The sequence below is a fragment of the Callorhinus ursinus genome, unplaced genomic scaffold (genome assembly GCF_003265705.2).
Source record: "Callorhinus ursinus isolate GAN/ISIS: 27379988/994484 unplaced genomic scaffold, GSC_fseal_2.0 scaffold3, whole genome shotgun sequence".
NCBI classification, from domain to species: domain Eukaryota; kingdom Metazoa; phylum Chordata; class Mammalia; order Carnivora; family Otariidae; genus Callorhinus; species Callorhinus ursinus.
Genome location: NW_027397065.1, coordinates 52,379,393 through 52,399,196, shown reverse-complemented (window position 1 = coordinate 52,399,196; position 19,804 = coordinate 52,379,393). Strand labels below are relative to the sequence as shown.

Here is a 19,804-nt window from a genome sequence, read left to right as displayed (position 1 = left end):
TGCTGGTCCAGTCAGCGGACCATACTTGGGATTCACTGCCTTAGGGAATTCCTGATTCCATTATCAAAGCACTCAGATACTGAGGTAGGCTGCTTCTGAAAAGGCCCCCAGTGATTCCCTGTCTTTTGGTATTTACACCCTTGGTATACCTCTCCCTCCTCCTGTGGGCTGGACCTAGCAACGCCCTTATAATGAATAGAATAGGCAAAACTAATTGGAAGTCACTTCTGAGATGAGGTTAAGCCGAGACTGTTCTCTCGCTCGGCTCTCTCTCACTTGCTCCCTGATGAAGCCAGCTGCCATGTTGTGAGCTGCCCTGTGGAGAGGCCCCCATGGCGGGGATCTGGGGGCAGCCTCTGGCCAACAGCAAGCAAGGAACCGACTCCTGCCAACAGCCGTGGGTGTGAGTTTAGAAGCAGAGCCTTCCCCTAGCTAAGACTGAGGAGACCAAAGCTGACAAGCCTTGACTGTAGCCTTGTGAGCCGCCCAGGGCCAGATGACCAGCTAAGCCATGCTTGGGTTCCTGCCTTCCTACAGAAATCGTGAGATAAAAGGGTGTTTCAAGCCACCACATGTGTTATGCAGTGACAGATAACTGATAGAGATGCTTTGTTGAGGAGCTGCCCTGAAATCCATATGGTACCTTGGTATTTAAACCAACCTTCAAGCCTCCCCCATCTCATCTCTCCCCATTATAAAGGAGACAAATGTGCATAAATGTAGATGAGCAATATTTAATAATATACACAATTTACATGTAATTTATGTCATAATTTTCTTAGTGTTCAGTGTTTCAGCCTTGGCCCTTGAGGAGCCTCCCGGAGTTTCTGGAAGGTTATGGAGGAGCAGAGCTTCAGGCAGGATGGAGAAGTGAATCCGCATGAGACCCCAGGCCCCGTGCGCTGAGCTGGCCATTCTGAGGCCGTCTTTTGAGCCAAGAGCATGGTGAATTCCCACCCACCAGTCCCCATGAGCAGGGGGAGGAGGACCTCCTTTGGCTGAAGAAAGAGAAGCAAGAAACTACCAGTTTCTCTGCTGGCAAGGGGAGGGGGGCTTTCCCTGAGAGAAGTCAGTGTGCCTCATTTCCTCACTGTGGGCAGGAGAGAGGCTCCCCCTAGGGGCAAGCTTTCTCATTTTCTCTAGGAGAGCTGTGTATTGACAAAGTGCTTTTCAGAGGCTGTACGCGTGGACTTGAGTCCACTGGAAACGCTCTGGACACAAAGCCAGGACTTCCAATCCCTGCTCTATCATCCACTCCTTGTGTGGCCTGGAATGAGCCCCTCTCCCTCTGGGCTGTGCTTGTCCCCTGGGAAGATTAAGGGCTGGGCCAAGTGATGACAGGGACCCCCCAGGTCGGGGTGGAGGAGCCCTGGGTGGGGAGGCAGCTCTGGCCACGGCCACCTGTCAGATCTGGGACAGCTGTCCTCAGAGGGCCAGCCCCCCGCCGCTCAGCCACCGCGCCCTCTCTGAGGAGCGCCCGGAGGGGCTGCTGTACCACAGGGGGCTCCGGCAGATGTTGTCCAGCCTGCTTCTGATGGTGTCCTGCAGCTCCTCATCACCCAGCAGGACCGCTGCTGCCAGGGCCAGCCGGAGGTACTCGGTAGCATCATGGGCATCCTAACCGCACAGCAAGGGGGCAGAGAAGAGACAGCTGTAAGCAAACATTTCCGGGAGAGGCCAAGAGGCAGTGCCGGGGACTCAGAACTCAAGCTTCTGCCTGCCCCACACACTTTCCCAGCCCCTCCTCCTGGTTCCTAGGGGACCTCCTGCCCCACTCTACTGTGGACCGGACAGGTGACATTGCTCCCTCAGTGGCCCTGCATCCTCAGGCACAGGCGTGGTACCTCACCCAGGCTCAGCCAATCACGAAGCGGCATCATCCTGGGCCCAGGGCCTCAGGGATTCCTAAATGACTCAGGCCGACCTAGCCCAGTCATTCCCTGGGACCTCTCAGCGTGACCTCATAGAGCAAACGGTCCCTCACCCTCTTAGCCATGGGCTTGAGCCGGCCAAGAGCTGGATGCAAAGGACAGCAAGAAACAGAGAGAAGTAAAAACATACAGAGGGACGAGAAACAGGAAAAGGTGAGGAAATCTGTGATGACATTTGAGTACCAGCATCCAGAACTACCTAAAACTCCTAAATTTATACCTGAACTTCCCAGTTACTTGAGCCAATAAATCGCCTTTTTTGTTTAAGCTAATTTGAGTTGAACTCCTCTGCCTGGCCCCTAGATCCCCTGGTTGAGTCAATACGGTCATACACTCTTTTTCCCTGAACCACTTCTGGGGAGCTAGGGAACAGAGGCGAGGCGGCTGGGGAGCCCGTCACTACCGTCATGGCTCCCCCACATGGTAGGAATGAGGAACAGATGCTTCTTTGAGTGAGATTCAAAAAGGGATGTCTGGTTCCCATTAACCCTCATAAGTCAGTAATTAATTCGGGCCAGAAACAACGTCTGGTAAATAAGAAAAGGACAGCAGAGTTGCCCTGAGGTTCCCCTGGGGGCCAAACACATGCGTGTCTCAGAGGATATTAAGAGATTAAGGGCTGTGCTGGTGCAGACAGAGACCTCTGGTAAGGGGAAGCCAATACCGGGGACAAAGTTCGAGGGCCAGAATTGTAACAGAGACTTTCAGACCGCCAACACAGTTCCAGAAGTGGCTGGAAAAATAAGAAGCTCAGAATTCAACTCCCACCGAGCAAACATGAGAGTCAGGGCTAAGGCCTCATTAGGACAGAGACGTGTCTGCCTTCCTAGACCCCACCTCACTATCTCAAACATGTTAGCATGTACCCAGATTTCTCCTAGAGTTTTATATAACTTTATAAGAAATATGTCACAACTGACTAGTTAACCTATAATATTTTGAAGACACACAAGTATTAATTTTTATTTCTTTTTTTTATAACTAAAGAACATTTATTCATTTTTCACTAAGACTTTATCTTGAGCATGTAACTAAACTGTCACTACCCCCCCCCACCCCAACCTGAAGGATTAGTACAGCGAATGTTATAAAGTAGATATGAACAGTTTGAAGGACTGGAACCAAGATTAACTGACAAACAACTTCCATCTAAATTATCATAAAAATGTTTAAGTAAAAAAAAAGGGGGGAGGGGAAGGGGGCAATGGGGGTTTCAGATTGAACAAGATCCTCACATTTCATCTAATACCTTCCATCCTGGCTAGAGTACACCAAGATGGAGACAGGATTACTATAATACAGAGCCGCCACTGCAGCACGCTGTACACACCTGTGTTCCAAGCCCACCCCCCAGCCCCCACTGCTTCTAACTCAGCTATTTCCCGGCTTGTTGGGCCTGCCGATGAAGGAGCACGTAGATCTTCTCTTTAATCCAGTCTCTGTTAGAGGGCTGGTATGTCTGGGTATCAGCTCGGTAAACAAGGCAGCTGAGGTCTGCCAGATTGTCAATAAAATCAAACAACTGACTGATATCATATGTGATAGAGGGGCTGTTGGGATTCATTCTCTTCAGACGTTCTTCATACATTTTACAAACACCTTCCATGCATTCATTCACAGATTCATAGTCAGCATAAGTTCTGCCTTCTGGCCTCTTGGTAGGCTGTACCAGCAAAATGATGTGAGACATCGCGCCAAACTCTCTCGCTGCAGCCGCTGCCGACACTGCCGCCGCACACCAAGCATTAATTTTTATTTCAATGTTGGAGCTTATAGTTGTTTTGTTTTGCATCTCACACATTTCTTTAGGCCCTCGAGGAACTCACAGGGACAAGGCAATGTCCCCATAGTACCTGACAGATAAAGTGGCTACGGAAGTCATAGCAGGGTAAGGAGAAAGGGGAGCTAGGATCCCTCTCAGCAGACAGGAGCATCTTTGAGGTCTCCACTGGGGCTGAAAAGAACCATCATGTCCCCAGAGGAGTCACTCCCCACCCTATGAGATGTGACTCCCCATCTTGGGCCACGCGACTGTACCCTGAAGGTGGTGGGTCAGGGAAGAATAGGGTGGGACTGCCGCTCTCACACAGCCTTGTAAGCCTGGCTCTTACCTTCAGCTGGTAGAAGGTGAGTCGGCCCAGGCGATAATACACCTTCGCGTAGTATAGGGCCTCCCTGGGACTCTGCAGGCAGGGTGGACAGAGAGACAGAGTCTTCAGGTAGCAGTCCTCAGCCATCTCGTACATGCGCAGGGAATAGTAGACCGTAGCCAGACGGTGAAAGGCCACCAGCTCCTGCTTCTGATCTCCTAGGAATTGCAAGACTAAGGGAGAGATCTCGCAGCCAATGCTTCACGGGCATCCGATCGCTCACCCCATCCTGTGCTATTTTTTGAAAGTCTTCTAAGGATCGGGGACTGTGCTTGGGATACACAAAATAAAGCAGAAGAGGTCCCTGCCCTTGTGTGAGGTTCACTGTCTCCTAGGACACAGATGTCCCTTAAATAATCTCACACACGAAGGCAAAATTACACCTGTGGTAAGTGATGCAAAAGAAAACACCAGGCTCTGGGAGTGACTGCTTGGAGCACGTGTGCTCTCGTCAAGATTTTATAGGACGATTTCCTGAAAAAAATCTTCTCTTTTTAACAGATGTTTCTGTAACTCAAGATTCTGGGAAATGATTATTCCCAAATCACTGTAATGAGACATGGTGACAAGACTAGCTTGATGGGGTAGCTAAGGATTCTTTGTAATGACTAACTCTGTAGCACAAAGGTCTTCTCCACATGAAAGGCTCCCCCTTCAGAGAGCTCCCTGGGGCTGCCCCCAGTAGCAGTCACCCTCTGGCTCCTTCACCAGCTCAAAGTCTCAGATGACTACAGAGAACGACCGCCAACGCCCCTTCTAACTCATGCTTTAGAACCTTGGTGTCTAATGGGTCTATGATTTGTTGTTTGGGGTTTTGGTGGGTCTGTTGTTTTAATAACCAACTCCTTTAATACAAAGTGGCCTTTTAAAGAGAACAAAGGCTTCCCATTGTGGTTTTGGAATATTTGCAAGGTGGCTGTTTGATGCAATCTGAAAAACATCACTTTTAAGCTTCAAAGAGACAAAAGCCAAAAATAAAAGAAAAAAATCCAAGGGAGAGAAAATTCTCCGATATGGAAAAATCCAGTCACGGGGAAGTGCATAACAGGGTGGATATAGCCTCCTTTCAGCTTCTGTCCAGGGAAGGATAAAGGAGTGCTCAGAGCGGGAGCTGCCTGGGGCTCCCACCGCCTTTCCTGAGATAGCAGACTGTCCCTCAGATAAGATTTTCTGCAGTAAAGAAAAAGGTAGGTAAAGGAGAGAGAGAGCTCTGAAGTGCAATTAGACACAATAAAGTCCAGTGCCATCCACATCTCAGGCCCTTGAGAATGCCCAGAAGTCCCTTCTAGAATCCTCCCAGAAGACTCCATTTGCCCCTCCATCAAATCAAGCCTTCTCTAATCAAACCTGCTTTTCCTCAAAACCAACATTCAAGAGGAGGGGGTTTTTTTTTCGTCTTTTTTTTTTTTATTCTGCCTTTTTCCTGTTTCCCACTAGCTTCCGGGGTCATTGCAAGCTTTCTCAGCTACACAGTGAGTTAAGTTCATGGGAATTTGATCTTCATTTACTTTTCAATTCCGTGTGGAAAATGTGCTTCTGACTAACAATCAACCCATTAAAAATTTAGGGCAGAGGTCTCTGGTAACAGGGGCACTGCCTGTGCACTGGATAAAATACCACTTACCCTGCACTGGGAAACAATGCCAACGGTGGAATGATAATCAGTATGGTGCAGGTAACACTCAGCAAGGACTTAGGTATAAAGCTCTGTGCTGTGGGTTTTACACGGATAATCACCGGTCTTCGTAACAACTGCATGAGGTGGGGGCTGTTTTTAATCCCCATTTGCCAATGACACACTTGTGGCTTATAGACATTAAGCAGCTTGCTTACAACTAAGATCTCAGTTGGACCTGGGATTTGAACCCACGCAGTCTGACTCCAGAGCCTCTGCTGTTACTACTATGTTATCCCCGCATTGGATAAGCGGGTAGCCCTCCCATTCAATATGGCCGACCATCAGGACCACCTACCTATGACCGTGCTGAGTCTGGCCGCCAAGGTGGCGAACTCCAAAGCCTTCTCATAGCCTTCCAGGCTGATCTGCAGCTCCGTCAGTTTATTGAAAACCCGGAGCTCTGTTCTCAGGGCCTTCATCCTCCTCGCTAAAGGAACGGCCCCGGCCTGAGAACAGAAGCACATGGAAACATAGTCCAGCTAAGAATCCTTGGTACAGACCGTACTCTAGGAGGCTTACATTTTGCTGGTAGGGGTTGGGGGGATGGCCATGGCTTTTCACAGCTCGCTCTCCTGGCCCTTGCTCTTGGTTGCTCTGCCCAGATTTTAGAGGTAGGAGAACTAAAGGTCATCAGACCTCCTAAGACCAGAAAAACGGAGATGAGGAAAAGGAAGATGACATTTCTTGAGGCCACATGGGAACGTATTCACCTCCCAGGCACATGATCCATTAGCAACCACAGCACCATCTGTGGAGTATGCACATGGTGTCTGAGAGTGCCCAACAAATGGTCATTTCTATTACTTTTATTATGATAGAATTGTAGGCAGGTCACTTCATCCCTCTAGACTTAATTTTCTCATCTCTAAAGTGCATAGAACAATGAGTAGCTCAATAGTCAGGGACATGCTTCTTGTTCTCCCCACCCCTAGCTCAGTGCCTGGCACATTGATAAATGTTTGATGACTGAATAAAGAGCTGAATGAGCAAATGAATGAATAAATGAAATTTTAGGGTCAAATAAGATAATGAGATTTCCAACCTTCAGTCAGTGATGAACAATTATGATTTTGACATATCTGTTTAACATCTGCACAATTATTTAATTACTATCATTTTTAAATCAACTGTCTTTTATTACTTTGCCTCATCCTTTGCAATAATATCTGTGAAGTCATGGGTTTGATGTGCTGGTATTACACATTTTTAATTTTTAAAATATATTTGAGGGTGGGAGGGATGGGGTGGCTGGGTGATAGACATTGGGGAGGGTATGTGCTATGGTGAGCACTGTGAATTGTACAAGACTGATGAATCACGGATCTGTACTTCTGAAACAAATAATGCAATATATGTTAAGAAAAAAAAAGAAGAAGATAGCAGGAGGGGAAGAATGAAGGGGAGTAAGTCGGAGGGGGAGGCGAACCATGAGAGACGATGGACTCTGAAAAACAAACTGAGGGTTCTAGAGGGGAGGGGGTGGGGGGATGGGTTAGCCTGGTGATGGGTATTAAAGAGGGCACATTCTGCGTGGAGCACTGGGTGTTATGCACAAACAATGAATCATGGAACACATCAAAAACTAATGATGTAATGTATGGTGATTAACATAACAAAAAATTATTTAAAAAAAGAATAAAATATATTTTAAGCAGAAAAAAAATAAAAAAAATAAAAAAAAATATTTGAATGCGCACACTTGATAAAAACATAGTAAAACGAAAGTGTTCATCCGGGGATCCATCATCTCCTATCATGCCGCCAGTGGTACACAGGAACATTCTGGTAAACACAGAATTATGCTAGAAATGGTAAAGTACCATGCACCCAAGAGGTGTAATTATTTTGGTGTGTTTTCCTAGAAAGGATAATTTATCAAGCCCAGGAATGACAGAGTTTATCAACCCCTTCTTTGAGAGCCCGTTGATTGAAAAAAAGGGAGAGCAGGTGGGCACTGGATGAGGAAGGAAAGAAAAAGGAATCCCAGCAAGAGAGGGGAAGGGGACCCCAGGCCACGTCGCCCTGCCCACATTTGTACCAGGGCCCAGCTTGGTGCACGGAGCAGCCCGGGACTTACTCGGTAATACTCCACCGCACGGTGCCTGTGGCGGGTCCCATTGAAGAACACATCACCTGCTTCTTCATAGAGTTTGAGAGCCAGAGAGGGCTCCTCAGACTTCAGGGCTTTCTGGATGGCTGCCTGGATGGGACAGAGACAGGTGTCAAAGGCAGAGAGGCCTTCCAAATATCCACAGGAGCGACAGGAATGAGATCCTGACCACCTGGTTTAACCCTCTGCTCACATCCTCCGAACGCTGAACTGTCCTCCACACTCACAGGACCGGTAAGAAACCTTTGCGACTCCCTAGTCCGGCATTTCCCCACCACGGTATGAAAGACTGCTGTGGTAGCCCGAGAGACGATTTTGAGCAGTACATAGACAAACATCTTATGTTTTAATAGTTCAGTATTTATTTTAATGTGTTTTAGAGAAAAGATTAATAATACATCCACACCTGTGATTTCAGATAGTGTTATTTAGTGTAAAAAACTAAGTTGATTTGAAGCTGAGTCAAAGAAAATAGTAATGGTACAGAAAATACATGAACATGGCAAAACCATGAACTTCACCCATAAATAGCTGCAGCTTGGAAAACAGTGATCTCATCCAACACCTGCACTTCGCAGATGGAGAAACTGAGGCTCAGAAAGGAGACGGGAACTCTGTGTTTATATAGTAGTTAGTGGCAAAGAAATGCTAGTGCCTTCCAGCCCCGTACCCTTCTCCTGGCACCTAGGACCTCTTTATCTCTTGCTTCCATACTGCATCTAAACAGAAGGCGGAGAGGAAGCTGAAGTGGTGGATGGACCCCACAGCATCTGCAGCACCACTAGGGGACCTCAGAGAGCCTGAGGTTGAGAATGGCCCTGCAGAACAGCAGGAACCAGTCTGGGGTTGTGCGGGCCTGGGACCAGGCCTGGCCAGGGAGTCTCTGGGGCAAGACCCCCCCGTACAGAGGAACAGGCAGGGAGATGGGATCCTGCCATCCAGAGGCTCTGCCGCCAAGCAACGAACAACCCCACGGCTCAGCTCCCTCTGGGCCTCGCCTCCTGGAGAGCCAAAGGCTAGACCTAATTATCTGCTCTCTGAAAACCCTCCCAGCCTCTAACATCTCACGGCAGAATAGCGTAGAGGCTGAGAGTGAAGGCATTATGTCACACTGTCCGTGTGCAGTTTTCACCACTTACCAGCCAGATCACCTCGAGTAGCTTACTCGGGCTCACTGAGCCACATCCGTAGAATGGGAGTTTGAGTAGAAACTCCTGCTGCATTTGGAATGAGGGTTCAACTACAACAGGTATGTGACATGCGGGCAAAATCTCCTGTGCACAGTGAGTGCACACCCAATGCCACACAGCCATAATTAAGCCTCGGTGGAAGTGGGTTTGTGTGAGTTTAAGTAATAAAGGGAATAATAGGGAGAAAATAAGAAATGGGAAGGAAGAAAAGATAACTGGCATATTTTCAGTGGAACAAATAATATATACCATCATAATGTCAGCCTCGCGCAGATAACAGAAATGATGATTAAAAAGAAAAAAATCCAAGGGATTTTTAATAATAATAGTAAAATACCATTCATTAAGAATTTACGGGCGCCTGGGTGGCTCAGTCGTTAAGCGTCTGCCATCGGCTCAGGTCATGATCCCAGGGTCCTGGGATCGAGTCCCACATCAGGCTCCCTGCTCAGCGGGAAGTCTGCTTCTCCCTCTCCCACTCCCCCCGCTGCTTGTGTTCCCTCTCTCGCTGTGTCTCTCTCTGTCAAATAAATAAATAACTAAATAAAAATCTTAAAAAAAAAAAGAACTTTTGCAAAAAAAAAAAAAAAGAATTTACTAAGTCCCAAGCATTTAGTAAATGCTTGCTTTGCATATGCATTTACTATGCAAGTGACACACCTAACCCTTACCCTAAGAGATCGGGTTTACCCATGAAGACACTGAGGCCCCACGACATAGCAGAAGTAGCTGATGTAGCAAGCCCACGGTCACACAGTCCATGATTGATGGCCCTGTGATTGGATTCCAGGCCTGTGTCTCTCCAAGGCTTTTAGCCACTACACTCTACCATACGTCAGCTATTAAAGGGACACTGGAAGGGGACAGTACTGTCAACGCCCTGCACACATCAGCCTTGCCTCACATTGCAGTGGAACCCCAAAGGCAAGGCGTGTGTTGAGCTTAGCAAAAGTAGATCTACTTGACATGACAGATGAGTGAGTCTCCTAGCACGTTCTCTGAGAGCTCATGCATGTATCTGGGACTCAGGGATTGTTGGTCACCAGACCTCCCTGGATTCCATCTTGTGCCCAGGGAGCATCCCAGGGTCGACCCTCCCTCCAAGGGCTCAGCATGGATATCACCACTCTCTAGCTACAGCCGGTCACTTTGGAGGGTACAGCTGTCTCCTCTAATGGCCCAAGTGGGCAGATGAGCTCTACAGGAGGCCTACCTGTAGGTACAGCTCCACCAGCTCATCTTCCCGCATGAGGTAGTGGAGTCGCCCAGCTCCGAGCCAGGCCTCAGCAGCCTTGTCTTTCTCCCCTAGGTCGATGAAGATACGCAGGCTCTCTTTGATGCAGGTGAGAGACTTCCTGAGAGACCTGGGGGGACAGACACAGACCCATTAGGTGTGAGTCAAGGGACCCCTCCGAGGGGCCTTGGAGTCACTCAGCACCGGAGGAAACTGAGGCTCGTGGAGGGAGTGAGATTGACCCTGATCATACAGAGAGGTTGGGGCCTGATTTGAATCTTGGCTCTGCCTCGAACATCTGTGTGACCTTGAGAACGTATAGAACCTTTCTGTGCCTTAGTTTCCCCATCTGTAGAATGGGGATATCACGGTACCTGCCTCAGAGGATTGCTGGAAGAATTAAATGAGATGGAGAAACTGCAGTGCCCAGAACAGTGCCCCCCACAGAGTAAGTAACAGTGATGAATGCTCATGTTAGTTGTCACTTTCATTAGTATGGACCATGGCCCAACCATCTTTCGACTGCACTATGACATTTTTTCCCATAAGCACCTATAACACACAGGGGATGCCAAATGCATATTTATTGAATAAATGCACAAATGAATGACCGTGGTGGTGACTTTAAATCATCAAAAAGATGTTGATGTTTTGTTTAAGAAGAAAAATCAAAGAAGGGCAAAAGTTTTAAGAGGTTGGTGCCTAATGGAGGACTCTAATTATCTGGAAAATTGTCTTATATAGAAAACTCTTCCTCCCCGACAGGGATTAATGAAGAAATGAGGCATAGGTATTGTAGTGTGCACAGATTCAGAATTCTAGAAAAAGAAGGAACACTGGGTATCATCTAGTAGTTCTCCGTTCCAGCAGCAATTAGAATCACCCAGAAGCTTTTTGAACATACATACACAGGCAAAGTGACCCCAATGCATGGACACACCATGGTAGCCTGGGAGACTCTGGGAGCATCTTGTCAAAGCTCAATAGCAACTTGACTGCGAATGTGGGTTGAGATTTGCAGATCCAACCCAACCCCCTATGTTATAGAGGAAACAGGCCCAAGGGTGGGAAGTAATTTGCACAAGGTTGCACAACACATGAGGGGAAGATCCGGGGCCACAACTCCCTTCTCCTGAGTCCCAGCCCGGAATGCATCCCACAGTGCCTACCTTCCTCTGAGACTCATGGTGCTCCTGCAGCAGCATTATCTGGGAGTTTATTAAAAACACAGACTCCTAGAGTTATCTCAGACTCACTAAGTCCAAATAATTACAGATGCAAGCCCTGAATCTGGATTTCTAATGCACCAAGGTTATTGTTCATGCACACCAAAGTCTGAGAACCACTACTCCAAACCATACAGATCCTTCTAGAAACACTGATCATCATCAACCAAGTGTATGAACAGTTAGGAGGTCCTCATCAAACCTCATTATGGGCAACTCAGCCCCAAACCCTTGTGCACAGTGATGGAAACAAGCATCACCTTCGACTAATGAGGCCCTGACTCATCTTGGCGATGAGGCGGCTATTGGCCTTCTAGAGAAAGTGACAGGTTTTGGCCCTTGGGAGTTTTGAGAAGAAAGAACTTAGGTTTTCCCCACTGCCCAGCTCCTGATATGACATCCAGGATGTTCACAGGCCACTCTCACTTAAGTATTAGAATGTCAGACTTGCTGCTGTGACCATGCCGTGAGCTGAGAAGCTGCACAGGATGCCGAGCTGGTCGCCAGTCTCCCTGGTTGAGCTAGGATAAAAATTCTTTTATCATAGAAGCCCTGTCCTTCTCTTGCCTGCTTCATACCGCCCCCCGCCCCGACCTCCAGCACAGTTTCCAAGCACGGCTCTCCCCACTCCCACTGGAACAGTTGATGAAGACAGGACTCATACATCTCATCCTCCTATTTCCTGCTCTGTTTTTCTTTATCACCATTTGCTGTCCTGGGAGACACTTAGGCTATGGTTGTTTTCTCCAGACCCCCAGGGGGCAAGATTTGGGTTATTACAAAGAAGCCAATTACAGAGGAGGAGAGGAACTTTGCTTCTTAGACGTTTTCTCTCCAAGCTCACTATGACTGCGGATGAGAGATCCATATTTCCAAGAAACACCCCATTGCGGGAGGCAGGATTTACAGAAGCCTAGCTAGTCACACAGCACCATCAAGACTCCTTGGGCATGCAAGGTTTTCCAAAGACCACTGCCTCCCAGCAGCACGTACACCTGAGCCATGATATCCAGTAAAAACACATGCATTAAGGTCTGAACTTGGGAGGTGGTTTCCAGCCTCCTTGGTCTTGTCATGTCAGTGATCACCACCCCATTCGTTTGCATATGACAATGGCAGCGCTTTATCACCCACCGGACGAGCCACCGGCTTGGCCTGGAATGGCTCAACATCCCAGTTCCTTCAGCCTCACCTGCAGCAGGCTCTAGGTGTGGTTTAGCTCCCAAATCAAAAGAAGTAAGGAGCCTGCTGGGGGGGACAGCCTTCATCCCAAGTGTCATGCACTCCTGGGCCGCGTATGCCCAGGCCCTGTCAGGGTATCTCTCCTCTTTCAACCCTGAGTCCTCTGTTTCCCACTTTTCCTGCCCCAAAGGTTTGGTCTTTACAGCTAAGTCCTTATTTCTTCCTTCCCACCTGGCCCTCAGCCATGAACTTGTGACCAAGGAACTCTGATGCACCTGCATTCCCAGACTTCCTCTTTCCCTCCCTTACCGGGGCTTTCCAGATCCTGCCCTGCCTGAATGAGCGTCTGACCTCTCACTCATTGGTCCTGCCCCATTGCCATAATAAGAATTGCTACTCACCAAGAGCTGACCCCATGCCAGGTGTTGGGATGTGAATTTTCAGTATACGTTCTCCCATTTAAACCTCAGAAACACTAAGCCGCGAGGGATCCTAGCCCATTATGCAAATAAAGAAACCCAATGGGGACCTTTTTATCTTGTCCAAGTTTGCACTGTTCATTTCTAAAGCTTTATGTTGAGCCCTCTGCGGTTTTGTCTTGTAATACGTGACAGTAATGGTTCCCTGATATTTATTGAGCGTTTGGCATGCATTATCCCATGTGATCATCGTAACAGAACTAAGCGAGCAGTAACATTATTACCTCCATTCTACGAATGGGAAAAACAAGGCTCAGAAGGGGTAAGTGACAGGGACCAGGTAATAAACGCTGGTTAAACCAGAGTGTAACCCTGAGAATCTGACTCCAGAACCCCGCACGCACCCTCAAGCAGTGCTCAATCTCAGGCTCAGAAACCAGCACATGGGAAGGTTTCTGCTGCTTTTACCCCTCTAACAGCCTAGAAGTTTTGAAGAACATAAGCTACTTTTCAACCTTGAACAAAGTTTCCTCACCTGCAAAAGTGGGGTGGTGAAGTACATCTAGCCTAGTGCTCAAATGACAACATGTCAGTTGAAACAGTTCTTTCCTGGCTCGGGATTTCAGAAATGTTAGCTATTGGTCATATTCGTTACATTGAAAACCAAATGTTGAGGCATTTCTTTTTTTGTTCCACAGGAATAAGAAGCATAAAAATAAGAATAAAAGCCAGGAGTAATGACTTCTAGGCTACTATTATATTCATATGCAAAGAACTGTTATTTTGTGAGGACCTATTGCACGCAAGGCATTTCTTCTTTCTAAAGATAATATGCACATCCTTCGTGGCACCTACCACAGTTTATAGGATACCTTTGGTGAATATGTATATAAATATCATCAGTCTCTTGAACTAGTCTATAATCATTGTGAGCTCAGGGACCATATCTCTCTGTCAGGTGTTTGGGCTATAGTAAATGCTCAGTAAATACTTGTTGCGTGGATTCAATAGAGCCTCAAAATTCCCATGGATCCCACCTGGTTCAACTCTAGAACAAGGTACCGTCTGTATTGTGTCACCTGAAGACCGAAAACAAGATCCCCAAGGACTGTGCGTTGAGAGATCGAAAACACCAGATCCTATAGTTGTCACCCTGGAGGCAGAGAGAGCCAGACTCTAACGGTACTGGACAAAGGGACAGCAAAGTGTTCCAGGGCAAAACCCCAAAGGCTGGGCCACAGCTTTCACCATCTTCTGGCCCTCCCCTACCATCCTCCACCTCTAAACCCTAGAGAAATCTTTCCAAGAGGAGGAATTAACATGAGTAGCAAGGTGGCCCGGAGTAGTGAAACCATCTTAAATGGAGGAGGCAGGGATCTGGGATGATCCCAGTGTGACCAAGCGGGTCAGCAGTCTGGACGCTCTGGAGCAGGCAGGGGTCAGACCAGAGGCAAAATGAGGCCCTTCTCATCCATACACCTCCCAGAGGTTTCACACTATCGCCATCCACACTTATGGTTTATTGAGGGTGAAAAGTGTTGGCTGAACAGGCAGAAGACCTACAGAGTAGTTAAGAATACGGACTCTAGACCAGGGGTTGGCGAACTATGGTGAACTATGGCCCATGAACCAATGCAGCCTTCCTCCTGCTTTTGTCAACAAAGTCTCAGCGGCACACAGCCACACTCATTCATGTACGTAATCGACGGCCGTCTGCACGCCGCACCTGCAGTATACTTGTGACAGAGACCACATGGCCACAGAGCCTAAAACATTTACTATCTGACCTTTTCCCAAAAAGTTAGCTGACTCCTGTGCTAGACTTAGCCTGGCTGTCGATCCCCACTGTGCAGCTTCATGCAAATTACTTGGCCTCTTTCGTTCTGTTTCTACAGCTCTTTGTGCCCCCACGCAGTTATCCTGAGATTACACATCGCTTGGGAAACGCCGCGTGCTCACTGAACACCGTCAGTCACCATTACGACCACCATTTTCACTACGGCTGCTCGCTGTGCCAGTCCAGAGGCCCACTGCTCCCCACCCCAGCCCACCCCTACACCACCTCCTAGGGCACGGGCTGGAGGCCTCTCTCTCCTCTACTACCCACATGCACGTGAACACCCACCTTCCTCAAACCTACAGAATGCCTTCCAAATGTGTCCTCACCTTTCCACAGCTACTTCCAGTCCCTCGGCCCAAAATGCTTGTTCTCTTAATCTCCTCCATTTTCCAAAATCCTACCCATCCCCCATGGCCCTTCTCAAACGCTACCGCCTTCACGCAGCCTTCTGTGACAGATCCCCAACCCTCAGCGGCAAGTGTCCTCGTCTTCCCCCCCGCCCCCACATTCACCCCTGCAGTCGCCTGCCATCTTGCCCAGGAGTGTTTGCTACTTTTGAGCTTCGCGAGGATGGAAATCTTGTGGGGCGAGTTTAGTTGAAGAAAGCTGTCTGTACATTAAGCCCCACTGACTAAATACCTCCTAGAAATCAGTGCCAGAAAAACATTTGCTCCCACAGATACATTTGTTTATGTTGTGGTTTTTTTTTTGGTTTTTTTGTTTGTTTGTTTGTTTTATCAGACAGTGAGAACCTCTTGTGGCTTTCCCCTTTTTACCTCAGCTACCAGGAAGCTTAGAGCAAAATTACAGTAACCACCTCCAGGTGCATGCAAATACCTGTTTACCTGTGTCTGCCGGGCACTCTGTAGGAGCAGGTGATTTATACATGCTAAATAAATGTAGCATTATAGCACGTTCTCCTTGCTGAACCAAGCATTCTGCAAAGGGATAATGACCTTATGTTTGCAGGGTTTCCTCTGACACCTGAGGCACTTCTCGATCTACTTCCTCGTATCACTCACATTGGTGGTAAAGCAGGAGCAGGGGAGGTTTATGTCCTCCCCCAGTTATACAAGACAGAATCTCAGAGATTAGACTTATAGAAGATTAGGGTTAAAAGATCCCCATCTTGGATCAACTTCCAGAACGATGGCATAAGGACCGCCAAAAACCCACTCCCCCATAAAAGGACATGCGAAGGGTGTCCTAGAATGAAAGCAGTGTCGCTCTGGGACCACAAGTCCTGTCCCCTCCCATGCTGCAAGGATCTGAAACTCCCTTCCTAGAATGGGAGGCAGAGATAGTGGGAGGTTTGGAGGACCCCTGATTCTTCCAAGAGAGGGAAAAGGTGAGGGAGAGGGAGACAGAGTAAGGGGGACAGAGAGAGAGAGAGAGAGAGAGAATTTGTTATCTGATTATTAGTGATCTGGTAGTCAGGGGTCCCAAGGTTGCCACGTTGCCTGGAAAAGCAACACTTGTCATTCAGTTAGCTTCTCCTCAACCACCACTCTCTGCTCAACGATAGCAATGATCCCGGCTCTATTTTAGATGTCATTCATAATTATGAATACAATGCCACGATGCTAATCTGTTGCAAAATGAAATCGGACATCTTGCAAACCATGCAGAATGTAATGGAATCAGTTAAAGGCCTGTGGGGAAGCAGAACTGAATGAGGGGTAAGCAGATTCCACCCAGCAAGGAGATGAGAAAAGAGAAAGGCAGCAGGACATGGCAGGATACTTCACGTAGGAATAATTTAAAGATCAAGAGGTTAAAAGGAGCTTTGGGATAAAACAGTTGCATTTGGTGTATTTTTGCAAAAAGGAGCTTTTGAAGAGAGGGCTGAAAAGTCGATCACAACACAAAGGATATTTCATGGTGCTGTTATGCAATTCTGTCCACACAATTAAGCTAAAAGTCAACACTTCTTTAGCGGTTGATCCCATGACTTATCGCATGGCTGCCATTCTCACCTAAGTCTCTTCACAAAACGGTGGAAATAAACTCAGTTCTGTCATTTCCAGTTTCATTTTATAAAAGGGAAGGTTCCAAATCAAACTTCTTTACGATGAAATTTTACCCACCCGCCAGTGGATCGATTCACTTTGTGCCATTTCTCTAACACCTCCCACCCCCCCAACCCCGCCCCGTCCTCAGGTAACCAAGGCCTCCTGAGGGGGCCAGCCTGGTTATAACTGCCACCTCTCTGAATTAGCTACCCTCAGCCAGGATCACGTGATGCTTATTACGGACATAAGGGAGTAACTGCAACCCAGCCAACATCACCGAGCCCCCTCCACGGATCAGGCACTGTTCCAGGGGTTCCAACTCATTGATTCCCCACATGAATACTATAGTGTAGATGCCACCATTATTGTCTTCGATGAGGAAGTTGAGGTAGGGTGAAATTAAGTAGCTTGCTCAAAGTCACACAGCTAATAAGTGAAAGAGGACACTGTGTGGTGGCTGCAGGTCCCACGCTTTTTTCCATGATGCCATAAACACACCATGAGCCTGGGAACTTTACTTCCGGAGGAAAAGAATGCTGTTTCTCTTAAAGGAAGATAAGCTGTTTCTAGACCCGTCCCCAAGCCCCGACTCACCTGGCCGTGTTCAGGTTCCGATAGAGCTGCCCGAGGGACTCCAGCAGCCTCCCCTCCATCTCTCGGTCCCTGAGTTGCTGAGCCAGGGTCAGCCAGTGTTCGTGGTAAGTGATGCATGCCTTGGGGTCTGGGGATACAGAGCTGTAGAAATGGCAGAGGGATTTGGTGACCTGAAGCTGACCTGAACATAAAGCAGGGACATGAATGAGATCGCTTGAGATAGGATGAGGGCAAAACGTGCTCTCACACTTTTCTCTAAAGCTTCCAGTAGCACAGGGCATACTCACTCTTCAGGTGTCGATGCCTTAAGCCAAACAGCAATGCCATTTCATAACAAAGGCGGCCACTGGCTGGCTGGCGCCCACGCACCAGGACTTGGGCCAACCAGAGAAGGACCTGTACTAATTCCATGTCTGTCTCCATGCTGGTCTGGAGTTCAGAATAGAGTCGGATGGCCTGCAGGAGATAGTCCTTGGCTGGCTGCTGAGCCCAGGACATAAGGGTCAGGTGGCCAAGATTGGCCAACGTCACCGCCTGGTTACGCACATTCCCCATTTCCTGAGCTCTGTTCAAGGCCCGGAGATAGCTCTTGGCTGCCCTGTTCACCCGGCCTTCACCTTGAAGTGCAAGTCCCAGGAGGTTATGGACCACCCCCTTTCGGGTGATACTCTCTGTCTCCTTCTGAGAGTATAGGAGTGGCTCGAGGATGTCCAAAGCCTTCTTGGCCTGGCTGGCTAAGAGATATGCCCATGCCAGGCAGAGGGAAGACTCAAAGGCTTCCTGCTCACTCAGCAGCTGCCCTAGCACCAAGGCCTGGCTCAGGTAGTGAATGGCACCATCGGGAGACCTGTGTTGGAGGTACACTTTGGACAGGATGAGACACAGGGCCCTCTGGGTGCTCCGACTGGCCTGCTCCTCACAGGCAGCCAGTGCCTGGCTGAGTGCTGGGCAGGCCAGAGCAGAAACTTCACCCCAGCTTGAAGAGGGAACTCCAAGGAGTTTGGTGGTGTTCTGGAGAACCAGGTAGACCTGCCAAATTGGAAAGGACATCCCTTGGCCACTCTGGGTACCACGTTCCCGGACAGAGGCCACTGCGAGGTGTGGGAGATATTTCTTATCATACAGAAAACTCAAGATGGTTGCTGTAACTTCCAAGTCAGGAAGGTGTCCAGAGAGGAGCTGCAGGCGCTCGGCGAAGGGCAGGACCTCCTCATGCCGGCCTAGGCTTAGGAGCAGTCGGATGGCCAGGAAGCAGGCCCTGGCCTCCAAGGGACAACTGCCTGACACAATGCCCTGGCGTAATACGTAGGCCACCACGTCGAGCTCATTCTTGGTACTAGACTCACGGTCCGGCAGGCAGGCCAGCAGGGCCCCTGCTTTTTCCAGCAGAGCCGAGCCTTTATGCCTTAGCCTCTGCCTCAGATAGATGGCAGCCAGATTGATATACAGAGCAGCCACCAAGGATAGGTCTTTAAATGTCCCATCAAGGATGTACATAGCCTCCTCAAAGTAGACCCTGGCCTGGGAGAGTTTGACCTTCCTGACACTCAGCCGGCCCAGGAGGAAGCAGAGCCGGGCGTGGGCCCAGGTCCTGCGGCTCCGCTTGGCCCACTTCCTTGAGGCCTCCAGGTAGGCCACAAGTTCGTCCTCCTCAGAGAAGCTGTAAAAGGAAGATGTGAGGAAAGAGAAGGAGAAATCATAGAGGCTCTTAAAGTGGTCAGCGTAACCCTCGTGATCCAGAAAAGCCAATATGGGGGCGAAGTTCTCAGCCTCCTCCTCTTCCTGACTAGCAAGGTCCACGAGCAGTTCCGGGTCATCGAGGTCATCAGGCTCTGGCAAGTGATAGCTGTCCGAGGCGGCTGAGAGGAGCTCCTCCTCCAGGCTGGAGTCCTCAGAGCTGCTGGACTGTCTGGAGCCCACGGCCTGATGCTCCTCCCAGGCTCTGCCAGGCCTGGCCTCCTTGAAGCCTTCAGGCTGGGACGCTGTAAGGGACAGGCAGAGTTGAGCGACCATGAGCACCTGCCACTGTGGTGGCCAGCTCCTGGCAAGATGACAGGATGCTGTTCTGAAGGACTGGAAGTCAGGTTCAGCATGATCTCTACTCACCACTTAGATCGTTTGGAAGACTCTGGATGGATTCAAACCCACCTGGATAGAGACGAAGGACAGACCGGTGTTAGGTCAGAATGGGCCACCATGCCTATGCCTGCAGGTGCACCCCAGACCCGCGGTCCCTGA

General features: G+C 48.8%; 1 protein-coding gene and 1 pseudogene across 4 annotated transcripts in view; both read right to left on the bottom strand.

Annotated features, from left to right (window-relative positions):
* Positions 1–733: 733 nt before the first annotated feature.
* The window catches only part of SH3TC2 (SH3 domain and tetratricopeptide repeats 2), a 51,599-nt gene continuing 32,528 nt past the window's right edge, over positions 734–19,804 (bottom strand). The window contains exons 10-17 of one of the 4 annotated variants that reach the window (XM_073890887.1): positions 19,673–19,714; positions 17,854–19,548; positions 17,567–17,747; positions 10,273–10,423; positions 7,837–7,959; positions 6,055–6,205; positions 4,043–4,239; positions 734–1,617 (exon numbers count right to left, since the gene is read on the bottom strand). In XM_073890887.1, the coding sequence (XP_073746988.1) occupies positions 1,426–1,617; positions 4,043–4,239; positions 6,055–6,205; positions 7,837–7,959; positions 10,273–10,423; positions 17,567–17,747; positions 17,854–19,548; positions 19,673–19,714 (2,732 nt within the window). In that variant the 3' untranslated portion in view covers positions 734–1,425. Of the gene's footprint in view, positions 1,618–4,042; positions 5,252–6,054; positions 6,206–7,836; positions 7,960–10,272; positions 10,424–17,566; positions 17,748–17,853; positions 19,549–19,672; positions 19,715–19,804 lie in introns of those variants that run through there. The other 3 variants (XM_073890888.1, XM_073890889.1, XM_073890890.1) reach the window with 3 other exon arrangements.
* On the bottom strand, positions 3,051–3,838 carry LOC112819740 (enhancer of rudimentary homolog pseudogene; annotated as a pseudogene).